This window comes from Perca flavescens, chromosome 21 (assembly GCF_004354835.1).
Source record: "Perca flavescens isolate YP-PL-M2 chromosome 21, PFLA_1.0, whole genome shotgun sequence".
NCBI classification, from domain to species: Eukaryota; Metazoa; Chordata; class Actinopteri; order Perciformes; family Percidae; genus Perca; species Perca flavescens.
Genome location: NC_041351.1, coordinates 4,808,478 through 4,831,399, shown reverse-complemented (window position 1 = coordinate 4,831,399; position 22,922 = coordinate 4,808,478). Strand labels below are relative to the sequence as shown.

General features: G+C 40.3%; 1 protein-coding gene across 7 annotated transcripts in view; it reads left to right on the top strand.

The window, feature by feature from the left end:
- srcin1b (SRC kinase signaling inhibitor 1b) overlaps positions 1–22,922 on the top strand; it is a 128,194-nt gene that overhangs the window by 31,509 nt on the left and 73,763 nt on the right. For 6 of the 7 annotated variants that reach the window (XM_028567286.1, XM_028567288.1, XM_028567290.1 and 3 more), the window contains exon 2: positions 18,891–19,198. In XM_028567286.1, the coding sequence (XP_028423087.1) occupies positions 18,914–19,198 (285 nt within the window). In that variant the 5' untranslated portion in view covers positions 18,891–18,913. Of the gene's footprint in view, positions 1–15,519; positions 15,535–18,890; positions 19,199–22,922 lie in introns of those variants that run through there. The other variant, XM_028567285.1, reaches the window with a different exon arrangement.

Below are 22,922 nucleotides of genomic sequence, written 5' to 3'. Positions count from 1 at the left end.
CTACCAAAGACTGTCAGGGTTTGAACTACATTTAACAAAAAATACAGCATATACTTCCCAAGTTAACAGCTTCTTCCCTCCTCTACTTTTCAGCTTTGCTGTCACTTTGTTGTTGCTAGCAGCTTTCAAAGATTAGAAACTGAAAATACTCTCTGCACTCTGGTTCACTTAGTGGAGGTGGGAAATAATATGAAACTTGTATTTTGAAGGTTATTTTACTGTTCACGTATATGCAAGGGCGTAATGTTGGGATTAACATGGGGGGGTTGAGATCTCCAAGTTATGGGTTGTAAACAACCCCACCCCCCCTAAATTATGCTTATGTGTACATGTATGAGTCGCCGTTGAGTCATTTACTCTCAGAAGAAGATTCAAACCTGCTTTCACACTTTTAATCATCTCAATTGTGATTCATGCCACCGCTTTATGTACGTATGTCGGCTCCAGGCGTAGGTTTTTAACCATAATTAGCACTCTATTGAAATTCATATAATGCGACATGGGAAGACGTGTGGCTGTTACACACATTATGCTTTGTGGGTGGGAAAGGGAGGGTTGAAATGGAGGCGTGGGAGGAGAGAGGGAGAAGAGGGCAGAGACATTTTTCAGATTTTTTTATTTTCCGTCGATCGATTTACCGATTAGTCGACCGATTGTTGCAGCTCTACTCTTTATTTAAAGGATTTGCTGCTTTCTTTTTGTGATAGTAAACTAAATATCTTCAAGTGTTGTGAGCTCTAGGGAACTGTGATTGTCTGACATCTTACAGATTGATTATAAGATAAACGATTGATCAGTTAATTGAGTAAATAATCTGCAGATTAATTGACGATGAAGATAAGTAGTTGCAGCTCCATAGTGTATTGTTCACTCCTAGAACCGGCTATTGGAACCGCTTAAAATGGGTTTGAATATTTAGTTAATCAAGTTTCAGTCTTGCTCTTGGTCTTTTTCCAAACATCTTACACTCTCCTCCTCTCGGTCTGTGTTTTATCACAGGATCAATCGCATGTTGCCCGAGGCTTCACAGAGACACCATTTAAAAAAAATATTTTTTTTATTTATAGCTTTTCAGTTTTACAAACAAGAAACAAGCACACAGAACACAACAAACTAACCCCCCACACTAACAAATATGTATCTACATAAAAAGGAAATCTTGTAACAGAATGTATGTATGTATATATATATATATATATATATATATATATGTATGTGTGTGTGTGTGTAAATATATATATATATATATATATATATATGTGTGTGTGTGTGTGTGTGTGTGTGTGTGTGTGTGTGTGTGTGTACATATACATACATACATACATATGTATGTGTGTGTGTGTGTGTGTGTGTGTGTGTTTATGTATATATGTGTGTGTGTGTGTGTGTGTGTGTATATTTATATATATACTGTATATATGTGTGTGTGTATATATATATGTGTGTGTATATATGTATGTATGTATATGTGTGTGTGTGTATATATATATATGCATGTATGTATATATATGTATATACAGTATATATATATCTATATATATATATGTGTATATATATATATATATATATGTATGTATATGTATGTATGTATGTATGTATGTATGTATGTGTGTATATATGTGTGTGTGTGTGCGCAAACACAAGTCCAAATAAATGAAATAGAGTAAAAGAGAGTTTGCTCTTCTGAAAAACAAAGTAAAACAAGTTGACACCAGCCACCAAGTGAAAATCGACCACGTATCAAAAATCAAGGAAAAGATGCAAAAAGTAAGCATTTTAAGACATTCTTGATAGATCAGACACAAATGCTTACCACATTTGGTCAAAGGTTGCAGAGTTGAGAGAGACATTGTATCCTACTTTCTCCATATGTAACAAGTTGGATATCTCTGCTAGCCAGGTCTCAAAAGAGGGAACATCCTCGCTTTTCCAAAATGTTAAAATATTCCGTTTGGCAATAATCATGCCATATTGAACAGTCTTACCCCTATATTTCCACTGGGCCGTGGCTATGCTCCGTACACCGCCACGCGCCATGCCACACCGGGAGCGTCTCAGAAGGGAGCGTCTTGCTGCCCAGCGAGATCTGATTGTCTCTAAAAGTACTTTACAGAACAATCGCGTGTTTATCAAGCTAGTATCTACTAGGGGTGGGAATCCCCAGAGGCCTCACGATACGATATCATCACGATACTTATGTCACGATACAATTTTATTGCGATTTTAAAGATATTCTGCGATACATTGTAATTTATTACCTTTTTTCCAACTTCAAATTTTTCCCAATTTCAAATTATGTCGACATTGATTTGCTTCCGTAATATGGTTGCTCTGCATTAAACTGGCTCTCCTATCAGGAGATATTTTAGAAAGTCACTGTAGTATTTTGAGACTCCCCCGCCCCCCATAACTTTTTAATCAATCTTCCGGGCTGTAAATGAATTATGAAGCACTCTCTCAGAAGTGAAATCTGAACTGCAGGTCAAAGAAAGAAAGCGGTGGAGGCTTTTTCAATAACGCGGTACAGCAGGAATACTACAGCTTTTACTTCTAATAATGGCTGTAATTACATGTTACAGCTCAGAGAAAATTTAGGCTGGAGAGACTAATATATATGTTACCTATGTCAGGGGTCTTCAACGTTTTTTAAGCCAAGGACCCCTTAAAGTGCTCATATTATGCTTTTTTCTTTTCCGCTTTCCTTTATCGTGTTGTTATATATATATATATATATATATATATATATATATATATATATATATATATATATATACTTGTATACTATGAAGTTGCATATTAAACTGGGCCTACTATAACATGTAGGGCGGCCTAAAGCCTTTATACATACCTTTTTATACTAAGCTATTAAAATAATTGTTGGCATGATTTCATAAATCATGTTTTGATGTTAAACATACATATGGCAGAGTGAATCCTTAGGATGAACTGTATCTGTGGATGGCTATCTTAGTGACTACCTTACCTATAGGCCAGTAAAATAATAATCACAAAATGGACTGGATTCATGTTAGGACTTTTTCATTTTTGAAAAAAACTTGAGGTCCCCCTGGGGGTCCCAGACCCCCTGTTGAAGATCTCCGACCTAAAGGGAAGGCACAGCCAGTTCCTAAAACAGCTGACTGGAGGATTGTGAGGCGATCGCCGCTTCTTTTAAAGCGTAACAACTGGTTCGCTGTGATCCTGAATCCAGTGCCTCCCTGCCGGCAACAGTTTGAAGACATTTTGTATTCAGCAAAGGCAGACCTTGTTCCAAATATAGCCCGCTTGGCGTTCGCGTTCAGATCTTGTTTGGGTTTTATTTTAATTTTCGAGTGCCCTTGAGAGCTGGATATTATAATTTGTAGATGGATGAGCACCGTTTTTTTTCTTTTCTTTGACTCATTCCTGCTACAGTGCCTTCCTTCGTAGTTAATGGTCTGTGGTGAATAGAGGATTTCTGATGGAGAGAGAGGGAAAGACGAAGTTAGAAGGGAACTCAGTTGCAGCCGGTGAAAAGACGCCACTGGCTGCAACTTGGAATATGATTGAGATTCATGACTAAATAAATAAATAAATGGGTCAGTGGTAAAGAAGATAGAGAAAGTGGTCAAAGGAAGGAGCATTTTCACTTAAGACATTAACACCGTAAATATATTTCTAAGCAAATGAGGAAATGAATACTGCATGTTTAGCCTGATTAATGCTGAAGTTTAGAGACAGAAACTCCCAATTTAATATATGAGAGTCGTCGTTATTGTATTGTCTAAATCTACGCTGTGACTATACAAATCACAACATGTAAATAGGAACATGTTGGTGTTATTTTGTCACTTATTGGGAGCAGTAGGCTAGATGGAGCCGGTTACCTCCAGGATCTGTGCTAAGCTAGGCTAGATGGAGCCAGTTACCTCCATGATCTGTGCTAAGCTAGGCTAGATGGAGCCAGTTACCTCTATGATCTGTGCTAAGCTAGGCTAGATGGAGCCGGTTACCTCCAGGATCTGTGCTAAGCTAGGCTAGATGGAGCCAGTTACCTCCAGGATCTGTGCTAAGCTAGGCTAGATGGAGCCGGTTACCTCCAGGATCTGTGCTAAGCTAGGCTAGATGGAGCCAGTTACCTCCTGGATCTGTGCTAGGCTAGGCTAGATGGAGCCGGTTACCTCCAGGATCTGTGCTAAGCTAGGCTAGCGGTGGGGGCGTCAGACAGAGTTACGACATGCACAGAGATTAGAAGGGTATGTATGGACTAATCTAACTCTGGGGGATACAGGGAATAAGCTAAAGTCCCAATAAGTCGGCGTGTTCCTTTTTAAATTTTAATTTTTTTCTTATTTTGACCACATTAGCTACTGAGCGAGACATTTTACTTTGCAAAGTATTTTGTTCTAAAGATTGTGGTGGTGTAAGAACTACTTGCAGGGCTTGTTAGTGAACAACTGTAACTAGCAAGCTAATCGCTAACGTATCAGCCAAGCTAACACCAGTCAGTCACATTAGCTTCTTTAGATTATTTGTAATTTTCCCATTTTTTTTAATTTTATTTAAAATTTTGGTCCCAGAGCTAAGAAGCTTGTCACTCTGTCGCTAACGGTACAATAACTACAGTTTATCGATTCGTACATTCGTACCATTGACCACAGCCTCATCATTTCCTCCCTTGTTGAGCAGTTCACTCCGAAGAGTTTAAATATAAGCGGAAGTTGCCGTCCCCTCTCCTCCCGGCGAAGTAGTCTTTAACGGCAGGGAGTCAGAGGGATTGCGGGTGCGCTAGCTAATTGTACCATATTACGGGCGGATAAATTCATCAAATTCAGTGCCCGTATGGCTATTTTCTAATATTGTCATATTTTGCAGGAACCCTGTGTATTCTGCCTGAAGAGAGAAAATGCTGTGCCCACTCTGTGGTTTATTTGGTTCACGTGTGATTGGCGTCCTGTCACTGTTCATCCTCAAAGTGGAGAGAGAGCGGACGACCGTTCGTTCGAGTCCAGTGGAGCGGACAGTGCTGCAGTCGTGTCATTACGACTTAATGACATTTGATGAAACTCTGCGGGCCGCCTCTGCAAAGTGGATACTCCACGGAAACACTGCCATGCATGTAGTGTGTGTGTGTGTGTATAGTCATCAGCTGGGTGTACTCTGCTCCTGCAGGCATAATACAACAATCCCCAGCTCAAACACTCAGGAGGAAAATAATTTTTAGTTAATTTTGAGTGAAGCACAGACGAGTACAAATTATTAGGCCTCAGCCTGATGAAACCATAAAACTAAAAAATGGCCCCTGTCAGACGCCGGCCAACAGTTGCCAAGGTTGTACTAACAAAACACACACACACACACACACACACACACACACACACACACACACACACACACACACACACACACACACACACGCACACTTACTTACAGCCTTGTAATGAGAAATGTTTGGACGTGGCCTTGGAATGTGTCCAGGAAAGCTGAAATATGGTTTCAGTGGCACAATGACAATCACTCACTTGGTTTTTAGTCTCCCCTCAACTATATTCAACACAGAATAATAAATCATGTGGATAGGCCAGCGTGGCTCCTTTATTTATTATTATTATTTTGTTTATACAATTATTTTTTGGGCTTTTCCACCTTGATTTTGACAGGACAACAAGGGGAGAGAGAGAGAGAGAGAGAGAGAGAAGGGGAAGACATACAGGAAATTGTCACAGTTCAGATTCAAACCCTGGACCTCTGCGTCGAGGCATAAGCCTCTCAGCATATGTGCGCCTGCTCTACAGACTGATCCAACCTGGTCATGGCTCCTTTTAAAAATGTGTCTGTGTGTGTGTGTGTGTGTGTGTGTGTGAGGGACAAACACATTTTATTCTGTTTGAAATATTAGATGCAGCATCTAAAAATTGATTTTATATATTAGGTTTGTGTTAAAATTGAGGTTTTTAAAGAGGTTTTGTTGTAACTTCAGTGTTGTTGCAGGATAGCCCTCAGAAGTATGGTAATATACGTCTTTGTGGGCTTACATACAGTACAGGCCAAAAGTTTGGACACACCTTCTCATTCAATGTGTTTCCTTTTTATTTTCATGACTATTTACATTGTAGATTCTCACTGAAGGCATCAAAACTATGAATGAACACATATGGAATTATGCACTTAACAAAAAAGTGTGAAATAACTGAAAACATGTCTTATATTTTAGATTCTTCAAAGTAGCCACCCTTTGCTTTTTTATTAATAAGGGAAATAATTCCACTAATTAACCCTGACAAGGCACACCTGTGAAGGTAAAACCATTTCAGGTGACTACCTCATGAAGCTCATTGAGAGAACACCAAGGGTTTGTAGAGTTATCAAAAAAAGCAAAGGGTGGCTACTTTGAAGAATCTAAAATATAAGACATGTTTTCAGTTATTTCACACTTTTTTGTTAAGTACGTAATTCCACGTGTTCATTCATAGTTTTGATGCCTTCAGTGAGAATCTACAATGTAAATACCGGTAGTCATGAAAATAGAGAGACACATTGAATGAGAAGTTCTGTCCAAACTTTTGGCCTGTACTGTACATGTTTGCAGCGCAGGTTCAAAGTTATAGTGTGTAGTTTCTCACATCCTCATGAGGCATTTTTAATGACAACAACACTGTCCGCGTATCCACATGGTCGATTAAGTTAAATAATTCCTACAAATGATCTGCGGCAAAACCGCTCTGTGCTGGCCGTTCCATTGTTTTCTATGGGGAGAAAATATCCGCCGTATGCTGCGTTCAAAGTTCAAATTATTTTAACTTTGACCTTGTTGCCGCTGACCTTTTTGAAGTCGCAACCAAATCCAGAATGCGCTCCGCTTTGCCTCTTAACTTTGCCCCCCTACCTCGCAGTTTTGCCCCGGATCTTAATAGGTTACCAAACCCGTTACCAACCTGTTTAAGAGCAGTAAGGCGACATCAGTGTCTGATCTCAGGCTCTTTTCTTTTTTCAGCGCTCTCCCAACTAGGAAAAGTCACACCAATGTAACCTGACTCCGCCAGATGGATCGCTTCGCATTTGCTCGGCATATCCATCTGGGAACTTTCCGTTGGAGAACTTTTGGGAAGGGGCGAAAATACTGGTTAGCTGATTGGATGAACCATCTGTCTATCACCTATGTTGGTGATAGACGGGCCAAATCAACCAATCAGATCCACGAAGCGTATGAAAATACAACTACAAGCCCACCCCTGCTGCTGTAGGCAAAGCATAGCTCGTAAGCTCAGCATGCAAACATGTCGGTAAAGGAGATTTGCCGTTTGTGTAACGAGAATTTAGGAATAAAAGGAACCATTTCAGGTTCACGGACCATATTCCAAAACAAGGATCCAAGAGAAAGCATTAGCGAGCAGCTAACAGAATTAGGGCTACCGCTGTCTGAAAATACTGGTTAGCTGACTGGATAAACCATCTGTCTATCACCACCTAAACCCGCCTCAAAACCAACGCTGATTGGTCGGTCGTTTGGCAAACGGCTCCAAATGTTCTCTATCTCAAGATGCCAGACTGATCTGCGAGTGGAAAACTGGAGCTCACCAGATCAGGACGGTCTCACGAAGCTAACACCAATGGTTATACGTGTCACTTTCTATTTTGGATTTCTTTTACTTCTTCTGAACGTGTAGGTCTTTTTCTTAGCAGTACAATCACTGCCTCAAACATTTCATGGCCGCTTCTTGGGGTTTTCAGCCATGCCTTTACCTTTAGCAGCAGTGCTCTTCGTCTCCAAATCTGAACGCTGCTGACGTAAAACACATCACTCAAGCTGCTGTGCGCAAATGTTTGCCGGATGACACCATTTTGTAAACATAGCCAAAAAGAGAAATGCAGAGAGAGTTGTGTGGAGCTTAAGTAGCTTTACATCAACTCATTTGGCAATGGCTTGAATATAACGGACGTTCATTAATATGAAAACGTTTTAGCACTACAGTTTTTTTATGTATTAAAAGTGCTTACGTGCATGTGAGTGAAGCTGAAATATTACATATTCCCGATGGTGACAACATTACAGTTAAATATTCAACAATGTGAGCAATGAAAGAGTATTAAAGGGCAATTCATCAGCTGGACTGGGAGTGCTGTTAGCAGAGCCATAATAACAGAGGTGGTGCCAGGAGCAAGCTGGGAGGAGATGGCAGCCCATTAACCACCACCAGGAGCAATAATGACATGGTCGAGTTAAGACAAAATAGAGCACAGTAGCTTGTTTTACACATGGGTGAGTAATGACATGATTTAAGTAACATGTGCTGGTGTAGGCTTCATGTGTGCAATATGTGCCCTTTTAGTTGAAAAAACTGAATATGTTAGACATTACAAGCCTGAATATAATGGGATAAAATACTGTACATAAAGGGGCAAATAAAACAATCACTGATATGGAAAATGTGAACATGTCGCTATTCAGTCTGTGATTAAAAGGTGTTTTGTACATCTAAAGCCCCTGACACACCAACCTAACAGCTGACCGTGGGCAGAAAAGGCAGTTGGACCGATCAGTCGGCTCCCCGAGGTCCAAAAAGTGCCTCGGAACACACCGTAGCGACGCTGTCTTGAGCGTACGTTCTGCACGAGACGTAATGCAAAAAAATGAAAACCGGAAATGACAACGCGTCACGTGGGTCTGGCTTCTCCAGCCGATAGTAAATGCGATCTCGTATTTTACGAAAATAGTTCACTGAAACGTGTTTCTGAAAACATTTTAAGCGAGATACAGTTGCTGAATCTGTCTTCATTTCAGATCGACAAAGGTCAGTTTTAAAAGATTTTCATCAGATTTTGAGAGGCGTTTGTCACTCATCCCGCTCTTTATTTCCGGGTTAGCGCTCCACCAATCTGATTGGGTGGACTGAGTCCGACTGCCCGCCCTCCGACCCTGCAAGTCAGGTCGGCCAAAATGAAGACCGACGACTTCTCCGACGGACAACGGCACGGAACACACCGAACCGACTCGAGTCACTGAACTCGCCAGACTGTCAGACGGCCGATTATCGGCTTGGTGTGTCAGGGCCATTAGTCTCTCATTGCCCGACCTACAGTATCTCCACAGCGCTGCGGAGGAAGGTCTGGCTACACCACAGATACATTCTAGGATAGGAGAGAAAAAAAACGCTCTGGGTTGTTTGCATTTCTGTGAACCAATCACAATCGTCTTGGGTGGCGTTGAGCTCCTGACGCAGCAACGCAGCCAGTTAACATATTCTCTGTAAATCTTTACAATCAATCCCTAATCCCAAGCCTGCCTTGCACGATCCAAATCTTCGTCAAAACTTGCCGTTTTCAGCGTGTAGCTCGCTAGCTCGAAGATTGTAGTTGTTTCCTGAAGTGAGAGGAATTTTAGAACGGCAACACACAGAACGAACATCCTACCATGCGCCCAGTACTAAAGACATAAGTTATGTTTTAAGCAATATATCAGGCTTATATTTCAAAAGTGATGAAGACCTAAATCTGTAACCACAAATCCCTGAAGATATCTGTGTTCGAAAAAGGGAAAAAAAGTAATAATTCCTCAAATCCCAGTGAGGAAGATGTCATTAGGCAGTTAAGCACTGGTTGCACTGGGCAGCTCCCAGCTGTGCTTGCATGTAATTCTATGAATATGTGAATATAAATGACACGTTTAGAGCCAATGATGATTCTTTGGATGAATGTAGGGCAGATGTTTTTTTTGCATCATAACGGTTTTTAAGAAGAAAGTAAAGACAGTGAATTGCAGCAAATGACCAGCGGTGCTTCTCTTACATACAGTACAAATGGTAGAGTCTCTCTGTTCCACATACAGCCTTCCCTCCTTCCTCTCCACACATGCTTGGGGTTTGCTCAAGGCTTCACATAAATTAAAGTGGCAAGCTCTTGTCTAGATGTTCCCTCCGTGTCTGTTTTATAACACCCCCCCACACACACACACACACACACACTTTTCCCTACCATGGAAACACACCGGCATGCTGCTGCTCTCCTATTGCAAGATTTACATCTGTGACCAACTCAAACACTTTTCTTCAGACTCTTTACAGACACAAATATTGCTGTCGCTAGGCTGAATCCCCGGGTGGAATAGCATTTCAGGTTCCCAGGAATGAAGGCAAATGAAATTCTTATAATCAAGGGGTGTGCTGTCCAGCGGGTATGATGGGAACATGCTCCACTTCGCTTTTCAAAATCCCAGGTTTTCCCTCAGTTTTTTTAGTAAGTAGATACACTTTGTTCTTAAAGCACATGATTACAAGATGCTGTAGAGTGCGACATTGAGTAAAAATAGAAAGTTAAAGAGGGGAGGAAACCATATGAATAAAAACAATGTAATGACGTAATGTAACTTCAGTTGACGAACCCCAAACACCAAATCTTCGCTCGTGCTTTTAATAAACATTTTTATAAAAATAAAAGTTTTTTTTTTCACTGATGGGAACAACAATCTTTGACATTGGTCCAGTATTAAGTGAGATCGCTGCAGTCGGCTACGGAGAAACAAGCTACAATGTAAGTTAATAGGACAGTTGTCCAGCTTGTATTTACCTTCACAAAAGTGCTCGTTTTTCCACTGAAAGGTCAGATTGTTTTTTTTTAACCCTCCTGTTGTCCTCGGGTCAAATTTGACCCATTTTCAAAAAGTTTTTATACCAGAAATTTGGGTTTCTTTCAACCAATTTGTCAAAATAAATAACGTGGATGGTTCCATAAAACGCTCTTCACAAGTAGAATATATGATCAGTTCATTACTTTCATTGAATTTGGATGTTTTATTAAATTTTTATAGCATTTGAAAGAATAAAAGAAGCGCAGCAAAAATCAACAAAAACATGTGAAAAAGTGACAAAACACTTTGAAAAAAGGTACAAAAACACTGGGAATAGCAACAAAAGAAAAACAATTTTAAATTTTGACCCAGATAATCAAAAAGTTGCATGGTTGACGAGAAGACAACACAAAGGTCAAATGGAGTCTGGTGGGTTTAGGGTTAGTGACCTCAGAGCTGTTTCTGGTTAAACAGAAAGGTTTTAAATGTCTATCTCTGTACGGGTCATTTCCATAATGTTGTCAGACACTTGGAATAATAATCTGAGCCTGTCCATGGCAAAATAAAGCACTTTTAGTTGACCAAATTGACGATGCACATTTGCCCCATACGGTTACATTGCAGCCCGGTCTGTGGTTGCCAGTTATGGCATTCACGCTTAATACTGGACCAGTGTCAAAGATTGTTATTCCCATCAGTCACTTACACACAAAAACATAGGAACATAAGGCCCAGGTTGAAAAAAACACAAAATTACACTTTAAGATCTTGTACTTGAGTGAAAGTAGCTATACATTGTAAAAATATTGTAAATACAAGTAACAATCCTGCATTAAAAACATTAAAGTTACAAGTAAAGTAAAAACTACAAATGTTTAAGCATCAAAATATTCTTAAAGTACAAAACGTAAAAATAATTATGCAGAATTACCTATTTCTGAGTAATATACAGTATAATATAATGTGGTGTTATTAATATTGCTTCATTAATGTGTTCATCACTTGAATGTTGCAACTGGTAAAGGTGGATCTCACTTAAAGTATTTTATATACTGCTGTGTATCTATAATATATAATAATTTATGAGCTGATACATAATATTGTTAAAGTGTAGTAAAAAAGAAATTTTGCCTCAAATGTAGTGAAGTAGAAGTATAAAGGAGCATTAAATGGAAATATGCAGGGAAAGTACTGTACCTCAAAAATGTATACAGTACTTAGTTACATTCCACCACTGCTTACAATGTGTGTAAGCTTCTCACTAGATAATTCAATAAGTCAGTGTTAATAATAAATGCTGTTAACATAGTGCACTCTTATCATACGCTGCCTGTTATACATTTATATTAAACGTATAATGCACACTGTAACTTCTACCTCATGAAGGAATCCGACGCTGCAGTCAGCTGTTTCACATAGTTTCTTAACTGCAAGCTGATGAAGTTTAACTTCTTGCCTCAGTGCACCTTTTGTTGCCCAGCAGGCAAATAAGACGACCCTACAGCACAGATCAATAATGTTTAGAGAGACTCTGCAGCTTGTGTAATTTATAGTTCGCATTAAAAAAAACAACAACAATGTACAGAAACGAGAACAAGAGAGAAGCTTGTTGTACGCGGCCGCTGAGAGTGTACACTGTCTTTGTGTTGAGACATCATTTACACTCTGGTTACAGTATGTAGTCGAGGGGAATCCCTGATGTGAATGCAAATTCAACAGTGATAATTATATCATCTTATATATCATCTCCTAGACCTTCAAAAGGAACATCTATTTCTGTTTTTTTTACTTTTGGGTTTGGTAGTTTTAAAAAGTAACTAAATCTATCGGTATAATACAAGGGCGTAACTTTGGGTTAAATATTTGGGGGGATGTTGAGATCTCCACTTTCGAGCAAAATTGAGATTTTGAATGTGAAACACTTCACTTTTTTGCATTCTGGTGAATTTTTTTGCAACAATTTGTGGCTTTTTATTGCATCAAATTATGGTGCAAATGTCTTTTATTTATGTAAAGGAAATTATAATAGGTTTTTGGGGGGGATTGCATTGGCCAGTTTTGCTTATTGGTGGGGTTGTAATCCCCCCTGTAAATTACGCCTATGGTATAATAAGTAAAGTAACAATATTTTGTCTTTGTACTCTATCTAGCTTTTCATACTGCAACATAGTGTGGGCTAGGACATGTTCTGCAACCCTTCATTCATTTTTAATCGTTTCCCTGTATTGAAACATAATTTACACTCTTGTTACAGTATGTAGTCGAGGCAAATTGCCTGGAAAGTCTCCCTGATGTGACTGGAAATTCAACTGTGATAATTTCTTCTTCACTTAGACCTTCAAAGGATCAGATGAAGTCATCAAAACAGGGTGAAATACTTAATACCTTAATTAATTAATTCAAAACTAGAACTAAAATTTTTACTTTTGGGTTTGGCAGTAAAAAAAGTAACTAAATCTAGTACGTAAAGTAACTATGTTTTGTCTTTGTACTCTATCCTAACTTTTCATACTGCAACATAGTGAGGGCCTTTTCTGTGACCCTTCATTCATTTTTAATCGTTTCGCTCCCTCAGATCCTTTTATTTCAGAATCTTCTGCTGTCTTGAAAACAATGAGAAAAGCTCACACACACTGTCTCGCTTACTGCTGAAATATTTATTTCCTTACAATGTTTGGTGTGTCCGACCTTCATCGGGTATGTGGGCAGCATCACAATACTTCCATATACATTACATAAACACACAGGAGCTGCCTCAGTCATCCAGTCATAGTGCCACAGAGGTTGGTTTGACTGATCGCTTTAATCTTACTCACTGCATCATGTGTCACCAGTCAGGAAACCACATTAAAAAGATGAGATACAAAATGACTCGATACAACAAAACCAATACATCTTAAATAACCTCCATGGGACCTCAAAACTCTCCAAAGGTCAAACTTTGGTGTTTAAATGTTTTTCAATAAATAAAAAGTCTGAATATTAATCAAATTAAAAAGCTGCTTAACATAGTTATTGACATTCCACATGAGGTAGTTATCATAGCAAAAAGTTTAAAACATGTTTTGCCATTTGATTAAAATTGCATTTTCTTAAAATCCTACAGAACATATTTACATACACTAAAGTCAGACTGTAATAACTGTTTTTATGTCATAAATCTTGACATAGTGAGTGCTGTTGTATATTTTTTTCAGTAGGTAGAAGTATAGAGTATAGGGTTGGTCTTTGCCCACATGGCTTCCATCAGGAGCAGACTGGGACAAAAATTCGGCCCTGGCAATTCTGTCCCTTACCGGCCCAATTTCAGACGGGGACATTACTTCCTTTATAATTGCAAAAACCAGGAACACATGAGATTATGGCACCAGCAGCATGAGGCGCACTTACAGGCTTTCATAATTAAATAATACACACAATTCATAAAACCTTCAAATAAACTACCCATGGCACCATCTTAGAATAGAATGGAAATGCTTGCACATTTAAGACATATTACAAAACACCAAAGTACAAAGACATAGTGGACTAGACGCAAGCTTTTATTTTGAAAAGTAGAAGCCTGATGCACCAGACAGGAGGCTCCAGGCTGCAGCTGTACAGTCTTGCATATATATATTTTTTAAACTAGTGTGAAACGCCAGTGTATCGGCCCTTCTGGCATTTGCCGGAACTGCCAGATTGCCAGTCCGCCTATGGCTTCCATCACTATTTATTAACCCCTTCCCATTTTTGTCAATGTCCCTCAAGATCTTGGTGTCTTAATGTGGTATTTTGGAAGGATTGTTGTCAATTGTCGAGTGGTAAAAACTTGTGCACCAAATCTGTGTAACAAATGGTCTCTCAACCCAAACACTGCTGCAACAACGTACGTGAGCATGAGAATTGCCATCATAAACTCATGTCGTAGCGCTTATACACTTTCATAATACATTTTATTAATTCATTATTATATATTTATTTTTATGACACACACTGCTGAATTGCATGTCAAATTAATAATCAGGTTCCCGGCTTTTAAATGCTCTATTAGGGCTGCACAATTAATCAAATTTTAATCACAATCACGATTTTGGTGATAACATTTTTAGCGATCGAGCGATATTTAAAATGCGTCATTCCGTTCATAGAGCACTCCTTATCAAAAGTTTTGCAAAGCCAATCTAGCGCTCCATAAACCACTGTCTGATCACGTGCCTCCATGAGCCAATCAGAGTTGTTCCCTGCACCGCGCTGCTTAGTTTCTAGATGTAGACCGTCAGAGGACAGAGTAACGTGGGGAATATTCCACGACCGGTATCAGTCGGTCATCATAAGCCGGTCACGATGTTCACCAGTTTACCAGTACACGCAACATTTTGTCCCGTCTGTTTTGTTTTTCTGACATCAGCAGTGACCATAGTGCTAGTTTGTGTCTTTCAGCTCAGAGCTTTATCAGCAGACTGTTGGACGTCCCGCTGCTGGAATCCAATACAGTCACACTTTTACACCGTTTAGCTGTCAGCATTTTAGCCGTGTTTAATCCAGTTACTACTGTGGCTAATGGTAGGCTAACGTTACCTGCTGTGTAACGTGTTATTAGTGTTTACTGTGGCTAACGGTAGGCTAACGTTACCTGCTGTGTAACGTGTTATTAGTGTTTACTGTGGCTAACGGTAGGCTAACGTTACCTGCTGTGTAACGTGTCATTAGTGTTTACTGTGGCTAACGGTAGGCTAACGTTGCCTGCTGTGTAACGTGTCATTAGTGTTTACTGTGGCTAACGGTAGGCTAACGTTGCCTGCTGTGTAACGTGTCATTAGTGTTTACTGTGGCTAACGGTAGGCTAACGTTGCCTGCTGTGTAACGTGTTATTAGTGTTTACTGTGGCTAACGGTAGGCTAACGTTGCCTGCTGTGTAACGTGTTATTAGTGTTTTCTAGCGTGACGTGCAGCGATGTTTATGTTGCCTCTAACGTGGGTTTCGGAGCATCAGATTGCAACGCAGACATGTAAGTGGCAGTGTTACCGAAATTTGCTATTTCGTCAGGTAGATACCTTACGGCAAACGTGCATGTGTGAAAAACGGTCGCACAACAGCTGAAATGGTATACTCCTTCACAGTATCCTTCAATAAAGGAGGAATGTAGCACAATATGGATGTAAAAGCAGTTATAATTAGCCTATGTCACAATACAATTTGTTTTGGTTAAAATCAACAATTAATCGTGATCTCAGTATTGATCACAATAATCGTGATTATCATTTTGGCCATAATCGTGCAGCCCTATGCGGTATAATTGTTAACTTGGACAAAACAAGCAAAACTCAAAGTGTTTACATGATGTAAACGGCACACTTGAGTGTAGCGGCTCACCCTTACCAAGTCTACAGAGCTTCGTGTATCACCGTTCACAAGAGGGCACTAAAAGCTGAGGACATCATCTCCATTCATGTCACTTTCCCTTCACTGGGTTTGACACAACTGAGAGACCTTTCTGCTGTCATACAATAGCGCAGGATGTTGATTTTTCTTCTTCTTGCCTCTGGGTTCCCACGACAGTTGAAGTTGTTGGAATAGACAGATGTTGCAGCTGTTTTCACAAGGGCTATATTGCTAGAGGTGTGTTTGTATTTGTGTGTGTGTGTGTGTGTGTGTGTGTGTGTGTGTGTGTGTGTGCTTGCGACAATAAGACAGTTTTCTCTGTTTGTCTCGTGTTTCTCCCTGAACACAAACACACAGTGTTACTCCTCGACATGAATGCAGTGTGTCTCAGGGACAAAATGAGTGCACGAACGCATCGTCAGTCGTCACTCGCTGCTGCTCACTCGACGTGCCTCCAGCGCTAACCGATTAACTACTGTGTGTTTACACAATGCACTAAACCATCTCACTTACTTACAGTTGAATGAGCAATTTAAAGCTAGAGCTGTAACAAATTCAAATGTTGCTGTACAATTAATTGTCTCAGAAATAATTGCAATTAACAATATCATTGTCTCTTTCAGTCAAAAAAAAGAAATATTATTTATTACTTTTTTTTTAACAAATTAAAGTTGTGGCTGAAGGTCCATGATACATTTTCATGTGACCCAGGTAATGTAATAACACAAATACACAGCCTATGAAGTAAACAACGCCTCTTTATTATCATAAAACTATGACCTAATGTTAGTAATTATTTGCGGTTAAAACAAATAATCCTCAATTATGTAATGACATTTACACAATTATGTAAGAATTGTTACAGACCTATTTGCAGCACCACAACACGTGGTAATCCATGCTTTTGTTGAATATATATTTTACATTATTGCTTTATTATTTTTTTTGTTTGATTCTTCGCCTTTCAGGCAGCCATTGCTTCTATTTATTCCACTTATCTATGAAAATGAACTTGCAGAAACTTCAAATCTGGGTTGTAACCCATCACAATGAACAGTTTCTGGCCCTGTGGTGAATAGTTGTGCTACAACAGCTGCGACCAGACACTTCTTTTTTTCTTCGTCTCTTTGGTTCAGTTAAGGATGCTCCGACATCTGAGAATCGATCAAATCTCAAAAAAGCGTTGCACTGAGAAACTGAAACATAGTTGTTAAAATTTTGAATTTGTCTGCGGTTTATCAGCCAATTTTCAAATTGTCTTTTACATTTTTTAAATGAAAGATCTACTAGAGGATTTTGTTATTAAGCCATTCTTGTAAACCTCTCTTCTTGAACGTCCATCTCCAAAAGATCCTAAATGTTACTTATTGTGTTTTGGATGTTGATGAATGTCATGATTTCGGTGGATCGGTGATTCCACCTGTGTGTGTGTGTGTGTGTGTGTGTGTGTGTGTGTGTGTGTGTGTGTGTGTTTCTCTCTCCATCCCTGCCTTCATGGACACATCCGAATCCTGACTTTGAAATCAAATGGTGGATTTGGTGAATCGTGACAGCCCTACATACAACTACTTATTGATTTTCCTTTTTATTTTTCAAGTCAGTCGTAATTAAATGAACTTTTTTATTAATACACTTATATTATGTGGCATCACTTTAAAGGAAATATTTGAAATATATTGAAATGTTTTCTTTTTATTCTAATATTTAAACTGAGGTTCAGATTTATTCTTGATCCCCGAAACACAATTTAGTAGCTGCTCTGGAGCTTGTAGTCATTTCAAGTAGTCGTTATATAGAGTTGTTCTGAGCCCCTTAATGATTTATTTACCTAAAATAACATTTTATTATTTTATCATATGTTATCAGGGTTTTCCCTACCCTCATAAGGCTTAGGTACAGCACCTAAGCCAAATGAGTGTAAAATCAGTGTGAGCATCAAAACTAACTGAATTACTTTCTCAGATGTAATCTGATTGTAGTTGGTCCCCGGTGGACGTCTTTAGCAAGTTTTGTCTTTAAGCTGTGGTATCCGATCTACAAATGCTGTGATGATGTGTTGATAAGAAATCCGCAGACACCGTCCTTGATTATAAAAGTTTATTTCATCAAAGAATTCAGCATCAATTTACAAGCTTCTGCAGAAGCTCGTAGAGCGACAGATCCCAATCTTCCAAAATGGTCACTCTGAAATGCTGCTGTTGGGACACAGTATATATTCTATGCTTTGTGTAACATAAGACGTGGTGATGTAGGAGTAGGAGCAAGGAAATCAGAAATGGTGATAGGTGTAAACCGAGCCCTGGGTATCCTGCTCTGCCTTTGAGAAAATGAAAGCTCAGGGTAGAAGCAAGGAACTGACCAATTGGAATAGGTCCAACAAAGTCACCTCTGTTTTGGGGGGGGGTCCCACTGGTAACACTTTCCAGATGTTTCAGCCGAATGGGGCAAAGTACATCTGAATCCCCTTATAACAAAAACTTAAGTCAAAGTTGTAAACCTTCAGATACTACAAAGCTTTTTGAGTGTTATTTGTGTATTATCTGCTCTAGCTTTTCCAATGTTCTAGTCACAGATATGGTAAAAAATTTTTTTTTGTTATTTTTCATGCAAAAACCATTTTCTCAAGGGAGGTTCCATAAACTATTATTATAAAAGTAATTGTGTGCACATCCCACCTTCTGGCAGGTGCAGGAGAAATGAAAGTACTTAAAATGAAAAAAAATGTAATGTCCGCAACACTGCTTAAATATAAATGCAATGTTTCTATCCTACTGGGTCTTCTTCAGGTCCCATAAACCCCCCAGCCAAAAACGTGCACCTAAGTCTTCCACAAACCTCAGGAAAACACTGATATAGTGGCGTAACCAAAAACATATATAGTTGTTTCACTGCTCACTATCCCCCCTTTCTCTCTTTGAATCCCCCCCCCCCGTCCCGACTCCCCCACCCCCACCCCCCCACACTCTGACAAACCTGCTGCAGGTCGAGAGAAGAGAAAGGGTCCCATGATCTCTACCGGTGATGCCGAGTTCCCGCGGGATTACCACACCCTGGCTGCCGGCGGCAACCGCGGGGCCCGGCGGTTCCCCGACAACAACAACGGGGGGTTCACGTCGTCCTCGCTGGACCGCCGGCATAACTCGGTGGCCGCCAAGAGCCTGGAGGCCCTGAACAGCATCCACAAGGCGGACATCGAACGCCAGCGAGACTCTCTCATGGATCTCCAGAAGAGCAAGTTCTCCAACAGCCCCGGCAGCGTGTCGCAGGGCTCGGCTCCTGCTGGACGACAGGTAGCTTCACATCACACTGCACCGAGTCTCGCATTGCCACAGCGCTGTGGAGTAAGGTCTGGGCTTAGGGATGTCAACGAATATTCTAAATTTGAATATATATTCGAATAGTTTTTAAAAAACTAATTTCGAAGGTGAAAATTAATATTGGAATAAAAAAAAAAATGTGGAAAAAAACGCTCGCGGTAGCAGAGGCTGTCTAGCTGTCTGCTTTGCTAGCGCGCCTGAAAGCCGTTATTTATACCTGCGCTGGTGGTCGCGACACTAGCTGCAGTCTTCTCCTGAACAGCGGTGGCGCTAGTGAGCAAAGGCTACCGACGCTGCCCTTTCTACGGACTAGAAGGAGAAGAAAAAGGCAGAACTGGCAGCAGCATTGCCGTCAATGCTTTGATTTGATTGGATGACCTACTTCGTCAGATCGAGCCTTTCATTCACCATAACAGAACTCATCTTAACCCGGTAAGGTTACCAGAGAGACCTGCAGTCACTCTGAGAGTCCTGGCATCCGATTGTCGGCGAACTCGTTCAGGCTCCTGTTTCCGCTTTGTCGCGCCGCTGAAAAAAAGAGCCGTGCGCGACCTCGGCTCGAGCGCCATAAATCGGACGCGCCGGCCGGATATTACATCATTTTGACGTCACGATGTCGCGCGCCACCTTGGATGCATGCGCAACCAGAAGTTCGAATAGTTTGAATATTGTGTGTTTTTTTTAGAGGGAATATTCAAACGTCATTTTTGAGCAATTTTGACAGCCCTAGTCTGGCTACACTACAAATACATTCTGGGATAGGAGGAAAAAAAATGCTCTGGATTATTTGAATTTCTTTAAACCAAACACAATCGTCTCGAGCGGTGCTAAGCACCGGAAGCAGCGATGGTGGCTCTGCTAAATAGTCTCAGGAAGGAACTTGTTTTGGTGGAACATTTGCACCCCACAAAAGAAAACGTCACATACAATATTAACTGAAGTTAACTGTTGACACAACGTAACGTGAGCTATTTAAATTAGCTGATACATGGTTAAACCTCATTGGCTCTTACCAGTGTGTCTCTTTGTGTAATTCGTCCACAGCAATCCCACCAATTGGTCCCAAAATGTCCCACTTAGAGAGGAAATGCCCTAAACATATTCTCGAAACTATCTCTTTGATATCATGTTGTTTACGGAGACGGAGAACCAGGAAATGCGTCGGGGATATGTCAATGGGAAAGCAAGCTACTAAGCCACGCCCACGGCAGTCGCTATGACGACCAGCCACGCTGAGGTGATACTAAAATCTGCAATGGAAAACGGACGCACTGCGAGTCGAGGCGAGGCGAGTCGAGTAGAGTCGAGTAGAGTCGAGTAGAGTCGAGTAGAGTAGAGCAGGTACCATGTAATGGAAAAACGCCATAAGACGAATGCTAGTGATGCTAAGCCGACGTCACGAACAAACGTTTAGCGATTGGTTCTGGCAGATCCAGAGTGGCTCTGGGCAGATCCAATAGTTTTAAACTTCAACAGAGTACCCGCCTTCAAGGAAGTTAACACTTGTCAGTGGAGAGAGATCAGACTCTCTGTACTAATGAAATGGACCAGAGTCTGCTAGGACCAGGCTAAACCATAGTGCTCCTGATACACCTAATTAGCTGACATCAACAAACACAATATCAAAGCATGCTTTCATGTTGGTAACAGGGGTTTCATTATAACTGCACCAACTGCTGCATCTCTTGAATGAAATGAAAGTCTTGCAAATCACACATCCATATATCTATAAAATAACAGATCTACTGTAGGAGAGTGCAGCCTTCGGTAGGGGGTGGGGGGGTGTATGAGCTCTCTGAAAGATTTCTGTTCCCACATGTGAACATTATCTTCCAGGGAGATAATAACGGCACAATGGTGGGCTTGGAAACCCACACAAGCGCACTACGTGGCGAGATGCCTCTGAGGCATTTTCGTGAGCCGATGCTCGGGCATTAATGGCCACTGTTTTAGTGTTTATTATTTAAAAGAGTCAGCGACAGAATATGCAGAAAAGGATTCAAGTGAGAGAAAATGTCAGAATGTGAAATATTAAACTTTGGGCTCCTCAGCGATCTTCATATTCCCCCCTTTTTCATTGTGTCATCAATCAGCACACGCTCTGACGGATACCTGAGACAGATGGTCCAAAACAGAACCGCCCGCTGCAGCTCTTCTCTCTGTGCAGCCTCCAGGATGAGATCAGCATTTTGTTTGCTTTCTGTCTGAGAGCGAGTTTAGAAGATGGATGTCAGTTTCATGTCTGTGTGTTCAGTACAGAGCTGGAGTCAGGGTGTGGTTAACCTAGCTTAGCATAAAGACAGGATGACCAGCTAGCCTGGCTCTCTCCAAATTACAAACCCATCTAAAGCAGTATTGTTAACATAATGGATCTCGTTTGTTTAAGTTGTTTTTAATAGACCAAAAAACAAATCGATTCATCAAGAAAGTAATCGTTTTATGTGTCTCGAGAAGAGAGAGTATGAGACTCAAATAAATGAGATTTGTAACTGTTTCAGAATATTCAGAATCGATATGTATTGATAAATCAATATTTTTGACAACACTAGGACACAAACCTATGTTGGATGTCTTTCTGAATCAGATTCAGCTGACCCTGCTTCACAACCAGGGCTGGGGAAGTGGCATTGCTACCACAGATGGAAATAATTCAGTCATACCAACGATTAAACATAATTTAACCAACTCACAGAAAAAAGAAGAGAGAGAAAAAAGCATGCAAAAGTTGGTCAAGATCGAGTATATGGACGGACCAAGAGGTGGAACTGAAACTTACTTACTGCAGCGTTTCGGTGCCCTTAAAACGGAGACATTTGGAAACACTGCCTCCCCCATTTTGTTTTGAAAACTCCGGGGTTGTTTTGTAGTCTGGACGGACACAAACGGAGACCTCTGGAAACGACGACACACGTCAGTCTCATCGGTTAGGTAGCTTACAGACCTTTCAGTAACGGTTGCACCTCGTAGTCGTTCCATGCCAATACATCCCTGCTCTTACTGTTCACCGTTGTTGTTCTTTCTCCAAAATATCTTCTGTATTTTCAACTTACACATCCATGATTTACAATCGCAGAGTAACGTCAGACAATCTGCTTCCTGTTTACACCGGCACGCACGTGCCCAGTGTGCGTGAATGGTCATGTGATACGTGATAGATAGATAGATAGATAGATAGATAGATAGATAGATAGATAGATACATGATACACATACATCATAAACAGGATGATAAAATAACAAATCCACATGACTAGCATGGACAATAAAATAAAAAATACTAAATAAAATAAAAAAATAAAAAATACACATGAATGTACTAAGGGACGTGTAAGCATGAGACGCTTGCAGTGACAGGGCAGGGACTGACCCTGTGATTCAGTCTGCATGCTAAGGTGCTATGAGAGGGTGTGTGTCATGGTGGTAGTGCAAATAGGTCCAATAGTGCAAGGATAAAGTCTAGAGATCAGCATTAAATATGGACAACATAAGAGAATAATGTGAACTTTATAGTAAAATATTACTATAGCAGTGCAAGGATAAAGTTATTAAATATGGGCATTATAAGCATTAAGCATTAAATATGGGCATTATGAGGCCTTATAAGGCATTATAAGGGAATAAAGTAGACAGTCAGACGTGTTAATACTGACGGAGATTAGTTTTGCTACTGGAGCTAAAACTCTTGTGTGGATGGAGAT